The 18,704-nt window shown below is 43.2% G+C and overlaps 1 protein-coding gene across 1 annotated transcript in view; it reads left to right on the top strand.

Annotated features, from left to right (window-relative positions):
- LOC139263375 (tryptophan--tRNA ligase, cytoplasmic-like) overlaps positions 1-13,198 on the top strand; it is a 28,241-nt gene extending 15,043 nt beyond the window's left edge. Inside the window, exons 7-11 of the mRNA XM_070879377.1 lie at positions 329-429; positions 10,265-10,377; positions 11,351-11,524; positions 11,778-11,918; positions 12,473-13,198. Coding sequence (XP_070735478.1) covers positions 329-429; positions 10,265-10,377; positions 11,351-11,524; positions 11,778-11,918; positions 12,473-12,631 — 688 coding nt within the window. The 3' untranslated portion in view covers positions 12,632-13,198. The remainder of the gene's footprint in view (positions 1-328; positions 430-10,264; positions 10,378-11,350; positions 11,525-11,777; positions 11,919-12,472) is intronic.
- The last annotated feature ends 5,506 nt before the right edge of the window (positions 13,199-18,704 follow it).

Genomic DNA, 18,704 nt, shown 5'->3' with positions numbered 1-18,704 from the left:
AGCTGAGTCAATGATCAGATCAGCCATGATCTTATTGAATGGCAGATCAGGCTCGAGGGGCCTCATGGCCTACTCCTGCTCCTATTTCTTATGTTCTTATGAAATCAAAAATGCATTCTGACACCATGGCACAGTGTATAGGAGCTCCAATGCACTGTGCCATTAAATGTACTTCTGATACACAGCTAACCAGTATTTTCCTCAATTTAGTCAGATAGATTATGACATGAAAAATACATTGTGATAAATTTAGAACTTAACTATAAATCAAGAGTTTTTTTTCCCCAAATCTGTAAAGTATAATGTTTTAATTCTGTTTTGGCTGCAGACAGAGCCCAGGATTCTATCAGAATGTGGTTAAAATCCAGAAACATGTTACTTTTAATCAAGTGAAGGGGATCTTTGGCTTTGGAGATAGTGACTGCATAGGTAAGATTAACACTGCTTATTTTCAAAATTTAGTTGGAAGTTTGACCTTGTGGACTGACCCCATCATTCTCATATAAGATCTGTCACAGTCAGCTTAATCTGACATAAGAGATTTGTCCGTGGCCACAACAAACCACGCTGGATACAGGTATATTGTTTATCAGCACAACATATTTTATTAAGTAATTTACATCCAGTACAAAGAAATAATTTTTAACAAGGTGATAGTTGACAATCTGTTCCTTGAAACCTCGGCAGTAGCCCTCCAAGTGATTATGTTGATTGTAGTTCTCTTCCAGTCTTCCTCTGTGTTCGCGCTGCCTTCAGGGTTCAATTGCTGCTGCTCATACCTTTTGTTTCCTTTCACACACTTGTGACAGCTTGCAGCTGCCTGGGCATTCATCACATCTATTACAATACTCTAGATTTTAACATAAGCTGTTGAAGGTCAGGGAATGCCTATCTCGCTATCCTCCTTTTTGCAGAGGAGCCCTTTTACTCTGAGAACTTTCACAGACAAGTACACAAGTTTCATAGTTTACTTTAGCGACAAGGAATGATATATGCTGCAGACCCTTTATCTCATTTCGTAGCTAATTAATGTTCTGTCCTTTACTATATTCTGTTTCTAACATAACAGAGCATTCTAAACTGCTTCAGTATATTTCTTGTAGTTAATGTAATATTGGCTTAATTTACCATCATGCTTTGCTTCTCAACCTTGTTCCATGGTTAGCTATGCTTACACACATTGCAGTTATTTTTATCATATAATAGTTAAACAGCAGCATTATTATACATCTGAAAACATCATCGCAACATGCAGGTAAGTTCGATTTTACACTCATTCCATCTTCAGTAAATTCATTTCTTGTTTCTCCTCATCAACAATCTAATTGTTTTATTGGGATTTCACCAAACTTCATCAAATGTTTTCTCTGAGCAGACTTTTGTTCCTTTTGATAGCTATCCCCTAACATCCCCTAACCCACCGGGGTCCAAGGATCTCCCCTGCCCTAGCCCTGACCTCACATCTTTCTCCAGTTTTTCTCCGATATCCCCCTTATGACCTTTCCGAGCTCATTACATAAGAATGTAAGAAATAGGAACAGGAGTAGGCCATATAGCCCCTCGAGCCTCCTCCGCCATTCAATAAGATCATGGCTGATCTGATCATGGACCCAGCTCCACTTCCCTGCCCGCTCCCCATAATCCCTTATTTCTACAGCTCTCTGAGGCAGAGAATTCCACAGATTTACAATCCTCAGAGAATAAATTTCCCCTCATCTCTGTTTTAAATGGGCGGCCCCTTATTCTAAGATCATGCCCTCTAGTTCTAGTCTCCCCATCAGTGGAAACATCCACTCTGCATCCACCTTGTCAAGCCCCCTCATAATCTTATACGTTTTGATAAGATCATCACTCATTCTTCTGAATTCCAATGAGTATGAAGCCCAACCTACTCAACCTTTCCTCATAAGTCAACCCCCTCATCCCTGGAATCAACCTAGTGAATCATCTCTGAACTGCTTCCAAAACAAGTATATCCTTTCATAAATATGGAAACGAAAACTGCACGCAGTATTCCAGGTATGGCCTCACCGATGCCTTATATAGCTGTAGCAAGACTACCCTGCTTTTATACTCCATCCCCTTTGCAATAAAGGCCAAGATATGAGGAATATTCGTAATAAGGTGGACGAATTAACTGCGCAGGCAGCTATTAATGAATATGATATAATTGGGGTTATGGAGACATGGCTCCAGGGTGACCAAGGCTGGGAACTCAACATCCAGGGATATTCAACATTCAGAAAGGATAGACAGAAAGGAAAAGGAGGTGGGATAGCGTTTCTGGTTAAAGAGGAAATTAACGCAATAGTAAGGAAGGACATTAGCTTGGATGATGTGGAATCTATGGGTAGAGCTGCGGAATACCAAAGGGCAGAAACCGATACAGAGAGTTGTGTACAGACCACCAAACAGTAGTAGTGAGGTTGGGGACAGCATCAAACAAGAAATTAGGGATGTGTGCAATAACGGTACAGCAGTTATCATGGACAACATGAATCTACATATAGATTGGGCTAACCAAACTGGTAGCAATACAGTGGAGGAGGATTTCCTGGAGTGTATTAGGGATGGTTTTCTAGACCAATATGTCGAGGAACCAACTAGAAGGCTTGCCATGCTAGACTTGGTGATGTGTAATGAGAAAGGACTAATTAGCAATCTTGTTGTGCGAGGCCCCTTGGGGAAGAGTGACCATAATATGGTAGAATTCTTTATTAAGATGGAGAGTGACACAGGGTCCTGAACTTAAGGAAAGGTAACTTCGATGGTATGAGACGTGAATTGGCTAGAATAGACTGGCGAATGATATTTAAGGGGTTGACGGTGGATAGACAATGGCAGACATTTAAAGATCACATGGATGAACTTCAACAATTGTACATCCCTGTCTGGAGTAAAAAAAAAACGAGGAAGGTGGCTCAACCGTGGCTAACAAGGGAAATGAGTTAAATCCAAGGAAGAGGCATATAAATTGGCCAGAAAAAGCAGCAAACCTCAGGACTGGGAGAAATTTAGAATCCAGCAGAGGAGGACAAAGTGTTTAATTAGGGGGGGGGAAATAGAGTATGAGAGGAAGTTTGCTGGGAACATAAAAACTGACTGCAAAAACTTTTATAGATATGTGAAGAAAAAGAGATTCGTGAAGACAAACGTAGGTCCCTTGCAGTCAGAATCAGGTGAATTTATAATGGGGAACAAAGAAATGGCAGATCAATTGAGCAAATACTTTGGTTCTGTCTTCACGAAGGACGACACAAATAACCTTCCGGAAATACTAGGGGACTGAGGATCTAGCGAGAAGGAGGAACTCAAGGAAATCCTTATTAGTCAGGAAAGAGTGTTAAGGAAATTGATGGGATCGAAGGCCGATAAATCCCCAGGGCCTTATAGTCTGCATCCCAGAGTACTTAAGGAAGTGGCCCTAGAAATAGTGGATACAATGATGATCATTTTCCAACAGTCTATTGATTCTGGATTAGTTCCTATGGACTGGAGGGTAGCTAATGTAACACCACTTTTTAAAAAAGGAGGGAGAGAGAAAACGGGGAATTATAGACTGGTTAGCCTGACATGGGTAGTGGGGAAAATGTTGGAATCAATTATTAAAGATGAAATAGCAGCGCATTTGGAAAGCAGTGACAGGATCGGTCCAAGTCAGCATGGATTTATGAAAGGGAAATCATGCATAAAAATTTTCAAGAATTTTTTGAGGATGTAACTAGTAGAGTGGACAAGGGAGAACCAGTGGATGTGGTGTATTTAGACTTTCAAAAAGCTTTTGACAAGGTAGAAACATAGAAAATAGATGCAGGAGTAGGCCGTTCGGCCCTTTGAACCTGCACTACCATTCAATAAGATCATGGCTGATCATTCCCTCAGTATCCCTTTCCTGCTTTCCATACCCCTTGATCCCTTTAGCCGTAAGGGCCATATCTAAGTCACTTTTGAATATATCCAATCAACTGGCATCAACAACTCTCTGCGGCAGGGAATTCCACAGGTTAACAACTCTCTGAGTGAAAAAGTTTCTCCTCATCTCAGTCCTAAATGGCCTACCCCTTATCCTAAGATTGTGTCCCCTGGTTCTAGACTTCCCCAATATCGGGAACATTCTTCCCGCATTTAACCTGTCCATAATCTTATATGTTTCTATGAGATCCCCTCTCATCCTTCTAAACTCCAGTGTATAAAGGCCCAGTTGATCCAGTCTCTCCTCATATGTCAGACCAGCCATCCTGGGAATCAGTCTGGTGAACCTTCGCTGCACTCCCTCAATAGCAAAAACATCCTTCCTCAGATTAGGAGACAAAAACTGAACACAATATTCCAGGTGAGGCCTCACCAAGTCCCTGTACAACTGCAGTAAGACCTCCCTGCTCCTATACTCAAATCCCCTAGCTATGAAGGCCAACATACCATTTGCCTTCTTCACCGCCTGCTGTACCTGCATGCCAACTTTCAATGACTGATGAACCATGACACCTAGGTCTCGTTGCACCTCCCCTTTTCCTAGTCTGCCGCCATTCAGATAATATTCTGCCTTCGTGTTTTTGCCCCCAAAGTGGATAACCTCACATTTATCCACATTATACTGCATCTGCCATTCATTTGCCCACTCACCTACTCCTGTCCAAGTCACCCTGCAGCCTCTTAGCATCCTCCTCACAGCTCACACCGCCACCCAGTTTAGTGTCATCTGCAAACTTGGAGATACTACACTCAATTCCTTCATCTAAATCATTAATGTAAATAGTAAAGAGCTGGGGTCCCAGCACTGAGCCCTGCGGCACCCCACTAGTCACTGCCTGCCATTCTGAAAAGGACCCGTTTATCCCGACTCTCTGCTTCCTGTCTACCAACCAGTTCTCTATCCACGTCAGTACATTACCCCCAATATCATGTGCTTTGATTTTGCACATCAATCTCTTCTGTGGGACCTTGTCAAAAGCCTTTGCAAAGTCCAAATACACCACATCCATTGGTTCTCCCTTGTCCACTCTACTAGTTACATCCTCAAAAAATTCCAAAAGATTTGTCACGCCTGATTTCCCTTTCATAAATCCATGCTGACTTGAACCGATCCTGTCACTGCTTTCCAAATGTGCTGCTATTTCCTCCTTAATAATTGATTCCAACATTTTCTCCACTACTGATGTCAGGCTAACCTGTCTATAATTGCTCGTTTTCTCTCCCCTTCCTTTTTAAAAAGTGGTGTTACATTAGCTACCCTCCAGTCCATAGGAACTGATCCAGAGTCGATAAACTGTTGGAAAATGATCACCAATGCATCCACTATTTCTAGGGCCACTTCCTTAAGTACTTTGGGATGCAGACTATCAGGCCCCGGAGATTTGTCGTCCTTCAATCCCATCAATTTCTCTAACACAATTTCCCACCTAATAAGGATATCCTTCAGTTCCTCTTTCTCACTAGACCCTCTGTCCTCTAGTACAATCGGAAGGTTATTTGCGTCTTCCTTTGTGAAGACAGAACCAAAGTATTTGTTCAGTTGGTCTGCCATTACTTTGTTCCCCATTATAAATTCACCTGAATCCAACTGCAAGGGACCTATATTTGTCTTCACTAATCTTTTTATCTTCACATATCTATAGAAGCTTTTGCAGTCAGTTTTTATGTTCCCGGCAAGCTTCCTCTTGTACTCTATTTTCCCCCTCCTCATTAAACCCTTTGTCCTCCTTTGCTGAATTCTAAATTTCTCTGAGTCCTCAGGTTTGCTGCTTTTTGTGGCCAATTTATATGCCTCTTCCTTGGATTTAACACTATCCTTAATTTCCCTTGTTAGCCACGGTTGGTGAGGCCTCACCTGGAATATTGTGTTCAGTTTTGGTCTCCTAATCTGAAGAAGGATGTTCTTGCTATTGAGGGAGTGCAGCGAAGGTTCACCAGACCAGGGCTGAATGGCCGACTCCTGCATCTATTTTCTATGTTTCTATACCATTGGCCTTTCTGATCACTTGCTGTACCTGCAAACTATCCTTTTGTGTTTCATGCACAAGTACCCCCAGGTCCCGCTGTACTGCAGCACTTTGCAATCTTTCTCCATTTAAATAATAACTTGCTCTTTGATTTTTTCTGCCAAAGTGCATGACCTCACACTTTCTGACATTATATTCCATCTGCCAAATTTTTGCCCACTCACTTAGTCTGTCTATGTCCTTTTGCAGATTTTTTGTGTCCTCCTCACACATTGCTTTTCCTCCCATCTTTGTATCGTCCATGAGATCCATTTCCTGCTCCCCTGACCCTGTTCTCACAAAACTGCTGACCACCCATCTTCCTTTACTGGCTCCCATCTTAGCTTACATTGTTAAAGGTTCTCTCTCCTTAGGTACTCTCCCTCAAATCTGCTGTCATTGCCCCTTTCCTCAAAAAAAACCCCTTGCCCCTCCATCCTTGCAAACTACCACCTCATCTCCAACTTCCTTTTCCTCTCCAAAGTCCTTGTATGCGTTGTCGCCTCCCAAATCTGTGCCCATCTTTCCCGCAACTCCGTGTTTGAATCCCTCCAATCCAATTTCCGCCCCTGCCACAGAACCGAAGCGGCTCTCATTAAAGTCACAAATGACATCCCTTGTGACTGAGACAAAGACAAACTATCCCTCCTTGTCCTTCTTGACTTGTCTGCAACCTTCGACATGGTTGACCACTCTATCCTTCTCCAACGCCTCTCCACCATCGTCCAGCTGGGTGGGACTGCATTCGTCTGGTTCCATTCTTATCTATCTAATCATAGCTAGAAAATCACCTGCAATGGCTTCTCTTCCCACCTCCGCATCGTTACCTCTGGTGTCCCCCAAGGTTCTATTCTTGCCTCCCCCTCCTATTTCTCATCTACATGTTGCCCCCGCCACAAACTCCGTTTCCTGGTCACCGACTCCATCCCTCTCCCCAACTTCTGTCTAGGCTGAACCAGACTGTTTGTAACCTTGGTGTCATATTTGACCCTGAAATGAGCATTTAACCACATATCCGCAGCATAACTATGACTTCCTATTTCCATCTCCGTACATCGCCTATCTCCGCCCCTGCCTCAGCTCATAGAATCATTACAGCATGGAAGGAGGCCATTTCGGCCCATCGTGTCCGTGCCGACCAACCAAGAGCTATCCAGCCTAATCCCACTTTCCAGCTCTTGGTCCGCAGCCCTGTAGCTTGCGGCACACTGCTGAAGCCCTCATCCATGCCTTTGTGACCTCTACACTATTCCAATGCACTCCCAGCTGGCCTCCCACATTCTACCCTACGTAAACTAGAGATGATTCAAAACTTAACTGCCCGTCTCCTAACTCCGCACCAAGTCCCGCTCACCCATCACCCCTGTGCTCGCTGACCTGCATTTCCTCCCGGTTAAGTCACGCCTCGATTTCAAAAAAACTCATCCTTGTTTTCCAATCCCTCCCTATCTTTATAATCTCCTACAATCCCCCTAACATGGGAGCCAGAAACAGACGTTGGGTGTTCAGCAATTTGATGGGAATAGAGTCAAGGGAGCAGGAAGTGGTTCTCATGGACAGGATGAGCTCAGAAAGTTATATGGGGAGGTCGGAGAGAAAGTAGAGAAAGATGTGAGGTCAGGGCTAGGGCAGGGGGGATCCTTAGAGGAAGTATATCCCAGTGGACTAGGGTAAGGAAGGGAAGATGCAGAGGCAGCCCAACAAATGGTCTTCGAGTCAAAGAAGTCCATGAGCTCTTCACACTTATTGTCGGGGTGGAGACTGGGGAGAGGTGTTTAAAACGACGGTTAGCAGTGCCAAATAGAAGCCAGGGTTTATCTTTACATTCCAGAATGAATCTGGAATAGTGAGCAATTTTGGCAGACGAGAGCAGGGACCTGATAATGCTTTGTGTGGTCCAGTCAGATCTGGCGGTGAATGGCTAAACCAGTTGTCCGCCATAACCGTTCAAGTCTGCATTCCTTGGACTTGGTGAATGTCATGGTGAATGGAGGGTCAAAGACTGGACAGTTGGGAGTTCATAAGTGCAGTTGTAAGAGAGTCAAGAGAGAGTTTTTTTCCAAGGTGGACACAGAAGGAGGTAGGGTTCGGGGGATGGCGGGGGGGAGGGTGGGGTGGTGGAACGAGGATGTGTATGGGGAGCGATACGAAGAAGTGGTCAGAGAGAGCCTTATTTGCGATTGACACGATGGGAGTAGTGAGGCCACGAGAGAATGCAAGGTTGAGGAGGTGGCCGTGAATATGGGTTGGGGAGTTCACATGGAGGGAGAGATTAAGGGAGGATAGGAGGCCAGTGAACTCCGAGGAGAGAGCGCATGATGAATTGAGATGGAGGTTGAAATCACCGAGGATGAGACGTCGTTTGGTGCAGAGGGAGGAAAGTAGTGAAGAAATAGCGGTATTAATATTTTCATGGTACTTGGGTGGGCGGTAGAGAATGAGAATTTTAAATGAGAGGTGAGAGGGGTGGAATAAGTTGAGATGCTCAAAGGAGGAGAAAGTGCTGGAGTAGGGGGGCAGACCAAGGTGTGATTTGGCGATGTGAGTCACACTGCCACCACGGCGGTCTGAGCGGAGAAAGTGGTGGAAGGTATAGCCAGGTGGGAAGGCTTCATTTGAAGGTAAGGTGTCATCATCCCTCAACCAGGTTTCCGTCAGGGCCATGATGTTGTGCCATCGTCCACGATAAGCTCATGGATGTGAAGGGCCTTGTTCGCAAGCGAACGGACATTCTGGAGGGAGATGCGGAAAAGGTCGGTAATGGCTGCCCCACTGCCTGCGTCCACAGAGTCTGTGCTGGGGGAGGGGGGGTTGAGTTGAACGGGGAGGAGATTGGCAGGATTAGCCCCCAGTGAGCTCGCTGGGCAGGAAGGTCGGCGAGAGAGTAGAATGGAACAGTTGGGTGTGCTACTCGTAAGGAGGCAGCAACGATGGGCACTTCGTAGGATGCCAAGAAGCACAGAGGAAAGCTGTAGGTTTATCTAGGAGGGAGTCAAGCCTGGGACGGCGGCAGGAGAATAGGAAGGTCGAAGAGTCACGAAGGATTAGGATAGGGATTTGTGAGAGCAGAGTATTCGAGAGAGGAGAGATGAAAGCAGCCAAAGTGCGCACGCGAATGGACAGGGGCAAAGCTCAGGTTACATAGACCTGTTTAAATGTAGCAGTTAATGGGATACAATAGTAGGGAGACCAGGGTCAATGTAAGAGGGTCCCATGGAAGGACAAAGCCTACATGAACAGGATGGGGCCAGCACGGAGCATCGATGAATTGCTGTCCAAAGCAGGCGAGTGAAGCTATTTGAAGTGTAGAAAGATCAAGGATGCATTGTCAGAAGGAGAGTTGGTAGCGGTGCAGGAATATAATGGCGACGTCACAAGTTTGTGGATCGTGGTAAATCGCCGTAAAACCATAACCAGCGGCCAGTAAAGTTGAAAACCAGGAGGACGAGTGAACCAGCAGCTGTTAGCAAGAAGCCAGCAGAGTTGAAAAACCAGTAGAACCAGTTCAGCAGAGACACAGTCGCGGTTAAAAGGAAAAATAAACTTTTAGCAGCAGAAATTGTGAAACAGCAGGATGTCTTATGGTATAGTCCAGTGTAGTCCACTGCAGAAATGTAGCGGTGTAATGCAGTGTAGTTCAAAGCAGAAATGTAGACTAGCGATGTCCACCGAAGTCCAGGAGATCGGAAGCCAATTTGACAAAGAATTCAGAGCAAAGACTTGAAGCGACTGAAAGCAGAGCAAAGCCACAGCCGATGAGTCAAACTGTGCAGCCAGTAGAGTTACAAAGTCCTGTTCACAAGTGAAGAAAATCAAGTTTCTTCAGCGATCGAGGCGTTGCAAGCTCTGAGACAAAGAACAAGGGCTCGCCGGGGATGGGTAGTGGGCCCTGCAGGCTTTGAACTTGACTTGTAGCTTGTAGCTTTAAACTAGCAGGTTGAACTTGTAGTTTGGGCTGAAATGCCTTCACTGTCTTAGGCAGGATAACTTAAAACAGTGGAAGAAAGGAGATTTGAGGAAGAAGGGCAAAGGATGGCCATGGATGACCACGGATATAGTTGAGCAGGTCAGAAAGGAGCTTCCACCCCAGAAGCCATCTTCAAATTGTATATAGTATATAGTAACATTAATAAACCTCAAAGAACACAAGTTATTACTTGTACCTGTACAGCAAAATTTTATGTTTAGGTCTTTTATGGCAAACATTTATACTAACTTTTTTTTCAATGTTTGACTGCAATGTAAGAAACTTACTTAATGATTAACTCAGTATTTTTAATTGACAGGAAAGATCAGTTTCCCTGCAATACAGGCTGCTCCATCTTTCAGCACCTCATTTCCACAAATCTTTAACGGCCAAAAGGATATTCAATGTCTCATTCCCTGTGCGATTGACCAGGTCAGAGCTAAGTACCAACTAATGAAAATACATATGCTTGAAATGTGCCATGCCTTTGTATTATAAAGATTGCAGCATAAGTAATTTCCCCATTGTATTCAAGTTTACACTGCATGGAATTGTGTGTTTTTCCCCCCACGAGTCATATCATTATACACTATCTGCAGCCGAAGAGCCCAGAGGACAGGCAGACCTATGTCAATGCCTGAGCAAAAGTGACAACTAAGATGTTTTCATTATTTGAAGAAGAGCGGGAGAATTCTCCCAGTGTCATGATCTATATTTATCCCTCAACCAACACAACCAAAAGAAGATTATCTGGCCACATTTTCCTACATTACAAGGTTGACTGCATTTCAAAAGTACGTCATTGGTGTGAAATACTTTGGGATGCCCTGAGGCCATGAAAGGCACTATATAAATGCAAGTTATTTCTTTAAGATGTTTGGAAAAGCGGCCTTGCGATGGATGTCTGTATTGGATCGGGTTTCACATTGCAGAATCTGCCAATTGCATGACGCATCTAAACAATAACACTGCTGAGCGCAACAGTTCATGGTCCAGGCATCACCATATAGATTCTCGTCTCACTACTTGATGGTTCCATACAGTGATGCAAAGAGTTGTTCTACACAGCTAGGTCTAAATATAATTTTGGTGCAGAAGATTTGAATTTATTATAATTTAGAATGATTTATACTTAAACCATATATATTACTACACGTATGTCAAATTAGTAATACTAAATGACAAATTTAGAATATTTAACAGTGATTATTTCTGTAAGCTAATGTTCTTGTAAGTAAGCTTTGTGAAATTCAAGATTTTAAGGGTAGTTTCTCTAAGTTTATTTTTCATTAAAACTATGTACCTCTAATTGCTTAAATTTTACTGCATTTAATATTAAGTTCCAGAATCAGCTTTGAGAACAAAACTTTTTTGTTTTATCATCTGTATTTCTACTTTTTCATAGGACCCATATTTTAGGATGACCAGGGATGTTGCTCCAAGGATTGGCTATCCAAAACCAGCATTGTTGCATTCAGTCTTCTTCCCCGCTCTGCAAGGAGCACAGACAAAGATGAGTGCCAGTGATCCCAACTCTTCCATCTTCCTCACAGATACCCCAAAGCAGATCAAAACAAAGGTAATGTTCACCATATATATATATATATGTGTGTGTGTAAGATGGAAATGTATTCCCTTATTTGGTGGTCAAAACAGGGGCTTCCTCTTACATGCAAGTAAGGTTTCATCCAGATTAATTTGGTAGTACTATTCCTTGAAGATATGTGTCAGCAATAGCAGTTGCTTATGAACTATTACCAGTAAAATAATGCAAAATATACTAATATGCAACAATATTAATGTAGTTAATTTAACTAATAATTCTTCCTCAGATCAACAAGCATGCTTTTTCAGGGGGTAAGGATACTATTGAAGAACACCAACAATTCGGTGGGAATTGTGAAGTGGACGTATCTTACATGTACTTGACCTTTTTCCTGGAAGATGATGAGAAACTGGACAAAATAAAGCAGGTCAGTGCAGTTTATTTCATTTTAAAACTATTTTTAACGTTTATTCATTTACGTCCCCTAAAATAATATCTCTACACAATCACATACTATGACCTCAATGCAGCATTAAGAATCAACGCGCAACATGTCCAACGAATAAGTGCAGCAATCAACAAGGCCGATAAAATGTTGAACTATATTACTAACACAGTACAATAAAAGTCAGAGGAGGTTGTGATCAAATTGTACCATGCTATATTCATACCACACCTTGAATACTGCTTCCATTTCTGGTCATTCAATCGCTGGCTTATCCCTAGCTTCAGCAGTCTGAGTTATGATTAAAAACTGGAGAAACTTGGGCTTTTCATTTTGGAAAGAGGTATCGAAGTAATCTTTGTAAAGATATTGGAGTGAAAATCTTGGATTTATTTAAGAAACAATTGGATGCTGCAATGAAAAGACTATAGGATCTTTCTGGATGGATGAATTAAGATGGGCTGAATGACCCTCCTCATCCATAATCTTAATGTTTTTAATGCATATTAGTTACATCTAAGAATTATTTTCTTTAGGATTATTCAAGTGGAAAGCTTCTTACAGGAGAGCTGAAGAAGATTCTTATTGAAACACTGCAGCCTATTATAGCAGCACACCAAGTCCGACGCAAGCAGGTGACCGATGAAATGGTGAAACAATTCATGACTCCACGGAAACTGGCATTTGACTTTTAATGACTTGTTTTGGAATTTATGATGCTCTGTATAAAGAATCAAGTCAATTTTCATTCATCAGAATCTTAACATGCTGAAGTTGTGTAACATTATTATGGACAAATGATTTAGAATATATTAATAAATGTCACTAAATTATAACCAATTATTTCCAGAGCGGTAGTGATAACTGTGTTTTAATCACTTCTGTTGTAGATGAAAGATTTTGGTTTGCCTTACCGCAATTTCATACAAGCCCATTTAATATTTTAATTTGAGTATTTCTGGTTCAAAAGATTTGGCACCCTCGTTCTAGTTTCACAAAGAAATGGCTGAAATCCAGTTTTCATACAGCACTATTACAGTTGTCTTAGCTTGTTGAAAGGCTTTTTAAAAAACATATCAAGATCACAAGTTCCCAGCATGAAAATATTTTGTATTCTAAAAAGTATTCATATTCAACCCTTTAGGGAAGCACCAAGTTTGTTACATTTGTTTGACGAGTGTGCGCATCTTCAGTCTCTGGGATCTGATTTATAATAAGGCACTGCTGCTTTTCTTCTATCCCATTAAACAAAAATTCTATCATGGTAGATAATTACAATTCCATCCTTCACTAGGCCTCTAATTCACACTATCTGCATGTATTACTGCACTGAACAGCACATCGGAGAAGCTCAAAATTGTGCAAGGAAAGCAAATTTACAATACCAGGTTAATGGACAAATACTTGAAGGAGAAAAAATTGCAGGGATATGGGGAAAGAGCAGGTGAATGGGACTAACTGGATTGCTCTTTGAAAGAGCTGGTGCAGACTCGATGGGCCGAATGGCCTCCTGTGCTGTACTATTTTATGATTATATTTTTTTAAACAGTTTACGTGTACAGGAGAAATAGATCAAATTTGCCGTTTATGTCTAGGTTTTCATAGACAATGCTTGTATTACTTTGAACTATTTTTATAACTGTCTGGGAGGTATTAATTAAGTCAAGTTTTCTTGTATTAATTCTTGGAATGTGGGTGTCACCAGCAAGGCCAGCATTTATTGCCCAGCCCTTGTTGTCCTCGAGAAGGTGGTGGTAAGCTGCTGCCATGAACCGCTGCATCCGTATGATGAAAGTATTCCCAGAATGCTGTTGGGTAGGGAGTTCCAGGATTTTGACTCCGTGCTGATGAAAGAACGCTGATATACTTCCAAGTCAGGATGGTATATGATTGGAGGGAACTTATAGGTGATGGTGCTCCCATGCACTTGTTGCCCTTGTCTTTCTAGGTGATGGTGGTCATGGGTTTGGGAGGTGCTGTCGAAGAAGCCTTGGATAGATAGTACACGCTGCAGCCACGGTGGTGGAGGGAATAGATGTTTAAGGTACTGGATGCGAGCCAGATCAAGCAGACTGCTTTGTCCTGGGTGATGTAGAGTTGCTTGAGTGTTGAAGCTACACCCTCCCAGGTTAAATGGAGAGTATTCCATCACACTCCTGACTTGTGCCTTGTAGATGGTGGAAAGGCTATGGGGGGCTCAGGAGGTGAGACACTCGCCACAGAATATCTAGCCTCTGATCGGCTCTAGTAGCCATGACATTTATGTGGCTGGTCCAGTTCAGTTCCTGGTCAATGGTGACCCCCAAGATGTTGATGGTTGAGGATTCGGCGACGGCAATGCTATTGAATGTCAAGCGGCGGTGGTTCGACATTCTCTTGTTGGAGATGGTCATTGTCTGGCATTTGTGTGACGCGAATGTTACTGCCACTTAGCAGTCCAAGCCTGGATATTGTCCTGGTCTTACTACTTGTCTGAGGAATTGTGAATGGAGCTGAATAGTGAGCAGTCATCAGTGAACACCCCCACTTCTTACCTTATGATGGAGGGAAGGCCATTGGTGAAGCAGCTGAAAATAGTTGGCCCTAGAATGCTGCCCTGAGGAACATGTCCTGGGGTGAGATGATTGGCCTCCAACAACCACAACCATCTTCCTTTGTGCTAGGTATGACTTTAGCCAGTAGAGAATTTTCCCCCCTGATCTCCAATAACATTAACAGGAGCAAATAAAGTACTACGACAAATGCAACTTTTACTTGCTAAAGGCATCGAGGACTGAGTTGGACACACAAATCTATTACTAATATCACTTTATTTGGCTACATCTGCTATAGTACGATTAGTACCGTCACAAGGTGTGGTGTTGCCGTTTACCAAAATAATAGATAATTGATGTAAATTGCCAGGATGTGTGTAAGCATAGTAGTAAACTTACTTGAGCATACAAACATTTTCTGGATTTTGATTAACCGCATATGATGTGATGTTCAAGATTACTGCATAAACTCAACAGATTTTTGAGCGATAAGGGAGTAAAGAGTTATGGGAACGGGCAGGGAAGTGGAGCTGAGTCCATGATCAGATCAGCCATGATCTTATTGAATGGCGGAGCAGGCTTGAGGGACCAAATGGCCTACGTGTGCTCCTATTTCTTATGTTATGTTCTTACGGTTAAGTTCATTATTCAGGTGGCATGGTCGGGTTCTAAATGCTAACTTGTCCCTTTGATTACAAGCATAAAGGCTTTCCTTGGGTAGCAGTCTGCTTGTGGCATCAGGCAGCTCCTCCTTCCTCTGCAATGTTAGGTTACACCTCTGGGTTATGTATGCAGTGAGTCATTGTGGCCACAGTCCTTTTTTGTTTTCTCTTTCAAAGTTCTGTATTTTCTTTGATTGTTATATTGTACATTCTCTCTGCTTGGAGCTTATGTGATTGAATTAATTATAGGAATACACTTTCTCTACTATAAAACCCTACTATAAAACACTTCTGAAACATTCTAACTTTGTAAAACATTCGACCCCCCTTTCAGAACCACTCAATTTTCAAAAACCTTATGAGTTGGGTGAACAATGTCTGATTACAAACTCGTAATCCCACTTCAGGTGACCTGATTGATCATCGTGACAAATTCAGCTACATAGATCACTTTCCGAGGTCATTCAACTAAACAGACACGTATTGGAAACTATAATTGTGACATTTTAATTGGGTTTACCAAAATCTTACTTCCAGTTCATTTTGATCCTTCAGTCTCCTAATATATATACATCAGCAGGAAGGAAGATACATTAGTTATGTTCTCTCAAGGTCTCTTGTTATCATATCAGACCAAGGACCATGAAACATAAATCTGCCTTTTTATACTTAATTTTAGAACCAAGCTCATCCTGATACGTGCAGTAATGGCTTTACCAAGGCATATTCGTACTAGAGTTTTGAACCATTTAAGGGAGGATGTTTTCTCGTGATAAACCGGGAGACACGGTGACAAATAGTTTTTTTCCTTTTGTGCACCATTCCTGGTTGTTGCCCTCCTCGCCAAAAAGGAAAGAGTGGAATTTTTTTTTTAAACTGCTGTTGCTTGTTCAGACCTGCTCAAGACTTGTTAATGAGCTTTCAGAGAAATATACAGTAGTCTTCCACTGTGCTGGACAACAGGAAGTACTTCAGAGGATAATAGAGTAGTTTGAACATGTGGATGAGGGGAGTTAGGGAATCATGGTCACAATCATAACCAGGTAAGAATTGGCTCACATGCTGAGTTGAGGTTAATTCAACAATGGAGCATTTAATCTCTGGCACAGTATTGGTTCAGTGTGGATTTTACTGCAATTGTTCCATGAACTGATGGTTTTGCGAGGAAAAAGCTGCTAGGAGTGCGGGCTTCACAGGAGACTAAGCATTCTTCCGCACTAACTAATATGGAAAATATCTATGTTGCACTCACAGGGCACTTTAATTAGCTCTACACTAAATTGGGGAAGACTCAACGTGCTGCTCAGCTCCATATTTCATTATCTCTCCTGGGGAAATTGAGAATCCGAAGGTTTGAATATTTACAAATGCAAAGCCAGAAGTAGCGTAAACTAAAACGTAAATTGTAATTTATTCTTTGTTTCCAATGTTATCACATATAAAAGTCAATACTATGGGGTCAAGTTTCAGGCCGCGCCTAGAACGGCGCAGCCCCGACCTGGACGCCTGTTTCTCGCACCTAAAAGTGCGACAGAAAAATACCTCTTAATTCTCCGGCTCCTTGCTGATCCCTGGGAGCTCGGCGCAGCGCGCACACAGCAGCGGGGGGGGGGGCGGAGCCACAGAGTCGCGCCCATTCTGCAAGTGGAGGGGGGTGGGGCTAAGTTAAATGAGGCAACGTCATGCCGGCAGCCTTGCACGTTGGAGCGCGCGTGCACACGCAGTAGCCCAGAAACATTGCCCATTTTTAAAGGGCTTAAAGAAAAGTGCTGATTTGTCTCGTGGACCCCTGGAAAGGTTTGGGATTGAATTTTGGTGATTTCTCTGTCTGAAGGAGTGCTTTTAGCAGCAATGTTGAATAAATCACCTGCTGAAATCAGTGAGTGCTGCTTTTCACTGCTAAACTTTCAGAACAGGTGCTGCATTGGTGCATGCAAATTAAGGACTGTGTGTTTTGAAAAATAAGAGTGTCAATTCAATACAATAAAAAATAAGAGTGTCAATTCAATACAATAAAAAATAAGAGTGTCAATGCAATGGAACAACGTCCACCAAGAACAAAGAATTTCTTGCATGAGGAAGTGGAGATATTAGTCAACGTCATTGCGCAGAGATGGCAGGAGCTAGATACCAGCAACAGAGGTCGCATAAAAGTGCCACCTAAAGAAATGAAGAAACGCTGGAACCAAGTTGCAGAAGATTACTGCGCAGTGGCATACCATGAGATCTGGAAGCCAGTGTAAAAAGAAATGGCACGACCTTGGTCAAGTAGTTAGTGTAAGTAATATTTTCCATTTTTAATGTAATCGTAATTGTAATGTGACTATCTGTATGTCCCACCCTGCAGAATGACGCACTCTGTAAAAAGTTATCTTTTACTCTTTGCAGAAGAAATTGGCCCACAACAAAAGGGAAGCAACTCGAACAGGAGGAGGCACGCCCAATCTGACACCCTTGGAACAGAGGGTAGCTGCTATGATGAGTCGTACATGGAGAAAAGCAATCAGTACAGCACAAGCTGGGCCTGCACTAGAGGAAGAGGGTAAGTGCTGAAAATGCATCGTGGCCCTTCAAATCAACCTGCTGCCTGACCTGCTATGTGTGAGAGTACTCATGCCACCCATCCTGCCCCCTCCCTTGCTGTTAAACATTTGATTGTTCTGATGTATTTTGCAGAACATGATGATGCTGCTGTCAATCCTGAGGATTCTGAAGATACAGAACAAGAACCAGTACAACCAGATGCGGACGAACCAGACTGGATGATGGCGGCGATGACTGAAATGTCTACAGGGGAAAGCTTCCAAATTAATGTTAATGAACCCCCAATTAAGGGGCATCAGAGTTTCAACCCCTTGCATAGGTTCTGGTTCCACCTTTCATGGTTTTGATTCCGATGTTGCGGGTCCCAGTGGTGTTGCTGGTGTAATGCAGCAGTTTACAGCCAGTGCCCCACCGTCCGAGCCTGCGCCTCCCACTCGTATAGATTCTGGTTCCACCTTCCATAGTTTTCATTCCGACATTGCAGGTCCCAGTGGTGTTGGTGATATAATGGAGCAGTTTACACCCATTCACCCACCATCTCAGCCCATGGCTCGCACTCGAGTGCTGTCGTCTGGAACACCGAGCGCCCTACCGTCCCAGCCCATGCCTCTCTCTCCAGTACTGCCATCTGGAACACAGAGCGTCCCACAATCCCAACCCCCGCCTCTCTCTCTAGTGCTGCCGTCTGGAGCACAGAGCGTCCCATCATCCCAGCCCGCGATTCCCTCTGTAGTGGTGCCGTTTGGAACACTGAGCGTCCCACCGTCTGTGCCTGCGTAGTGGTGCCACGAGGCAGACCCAGGCAGAGGAGAAGGAGATTGGAGATACACTCTCCTGAGATGCAGTGTGCAACAGATGCGGCTCAGGTTGTGGCATTGGTCTCCATACCCAATGAGCTTACCCGATCACTCATCAGCAGCGTCAGTGCAGTGGGTGAAGAGGTGACGGTCCTGACGGGAGAAATAGCAGTAATGACACGGGAACTTAGGGAGGGAATGTCCGAGGGAGTGCAATCGACGGCACAGGCC

Source organism: Pristiophorus japonicus, chromosome 4, assembly GCF_044704955.1.
Source record: "Pristiophorus japonicus isolate sPriJap1 chromosome 4, sPriJap1.hap1, whole genome shotgun sequence".
Classification (NCBI taxonomy): domain Eukaryota; kingdom Metazoa; phylum Chordata; class Chondrichthyes; family Pristiophoridae; genus Pristiophorus; species Pristiophorus japonicus.
The sequence above is the reverse complement of the archived record's forward strand: the minus strand, read 5'-3'. Positions and strand labels throughout refer to the sequence as shown.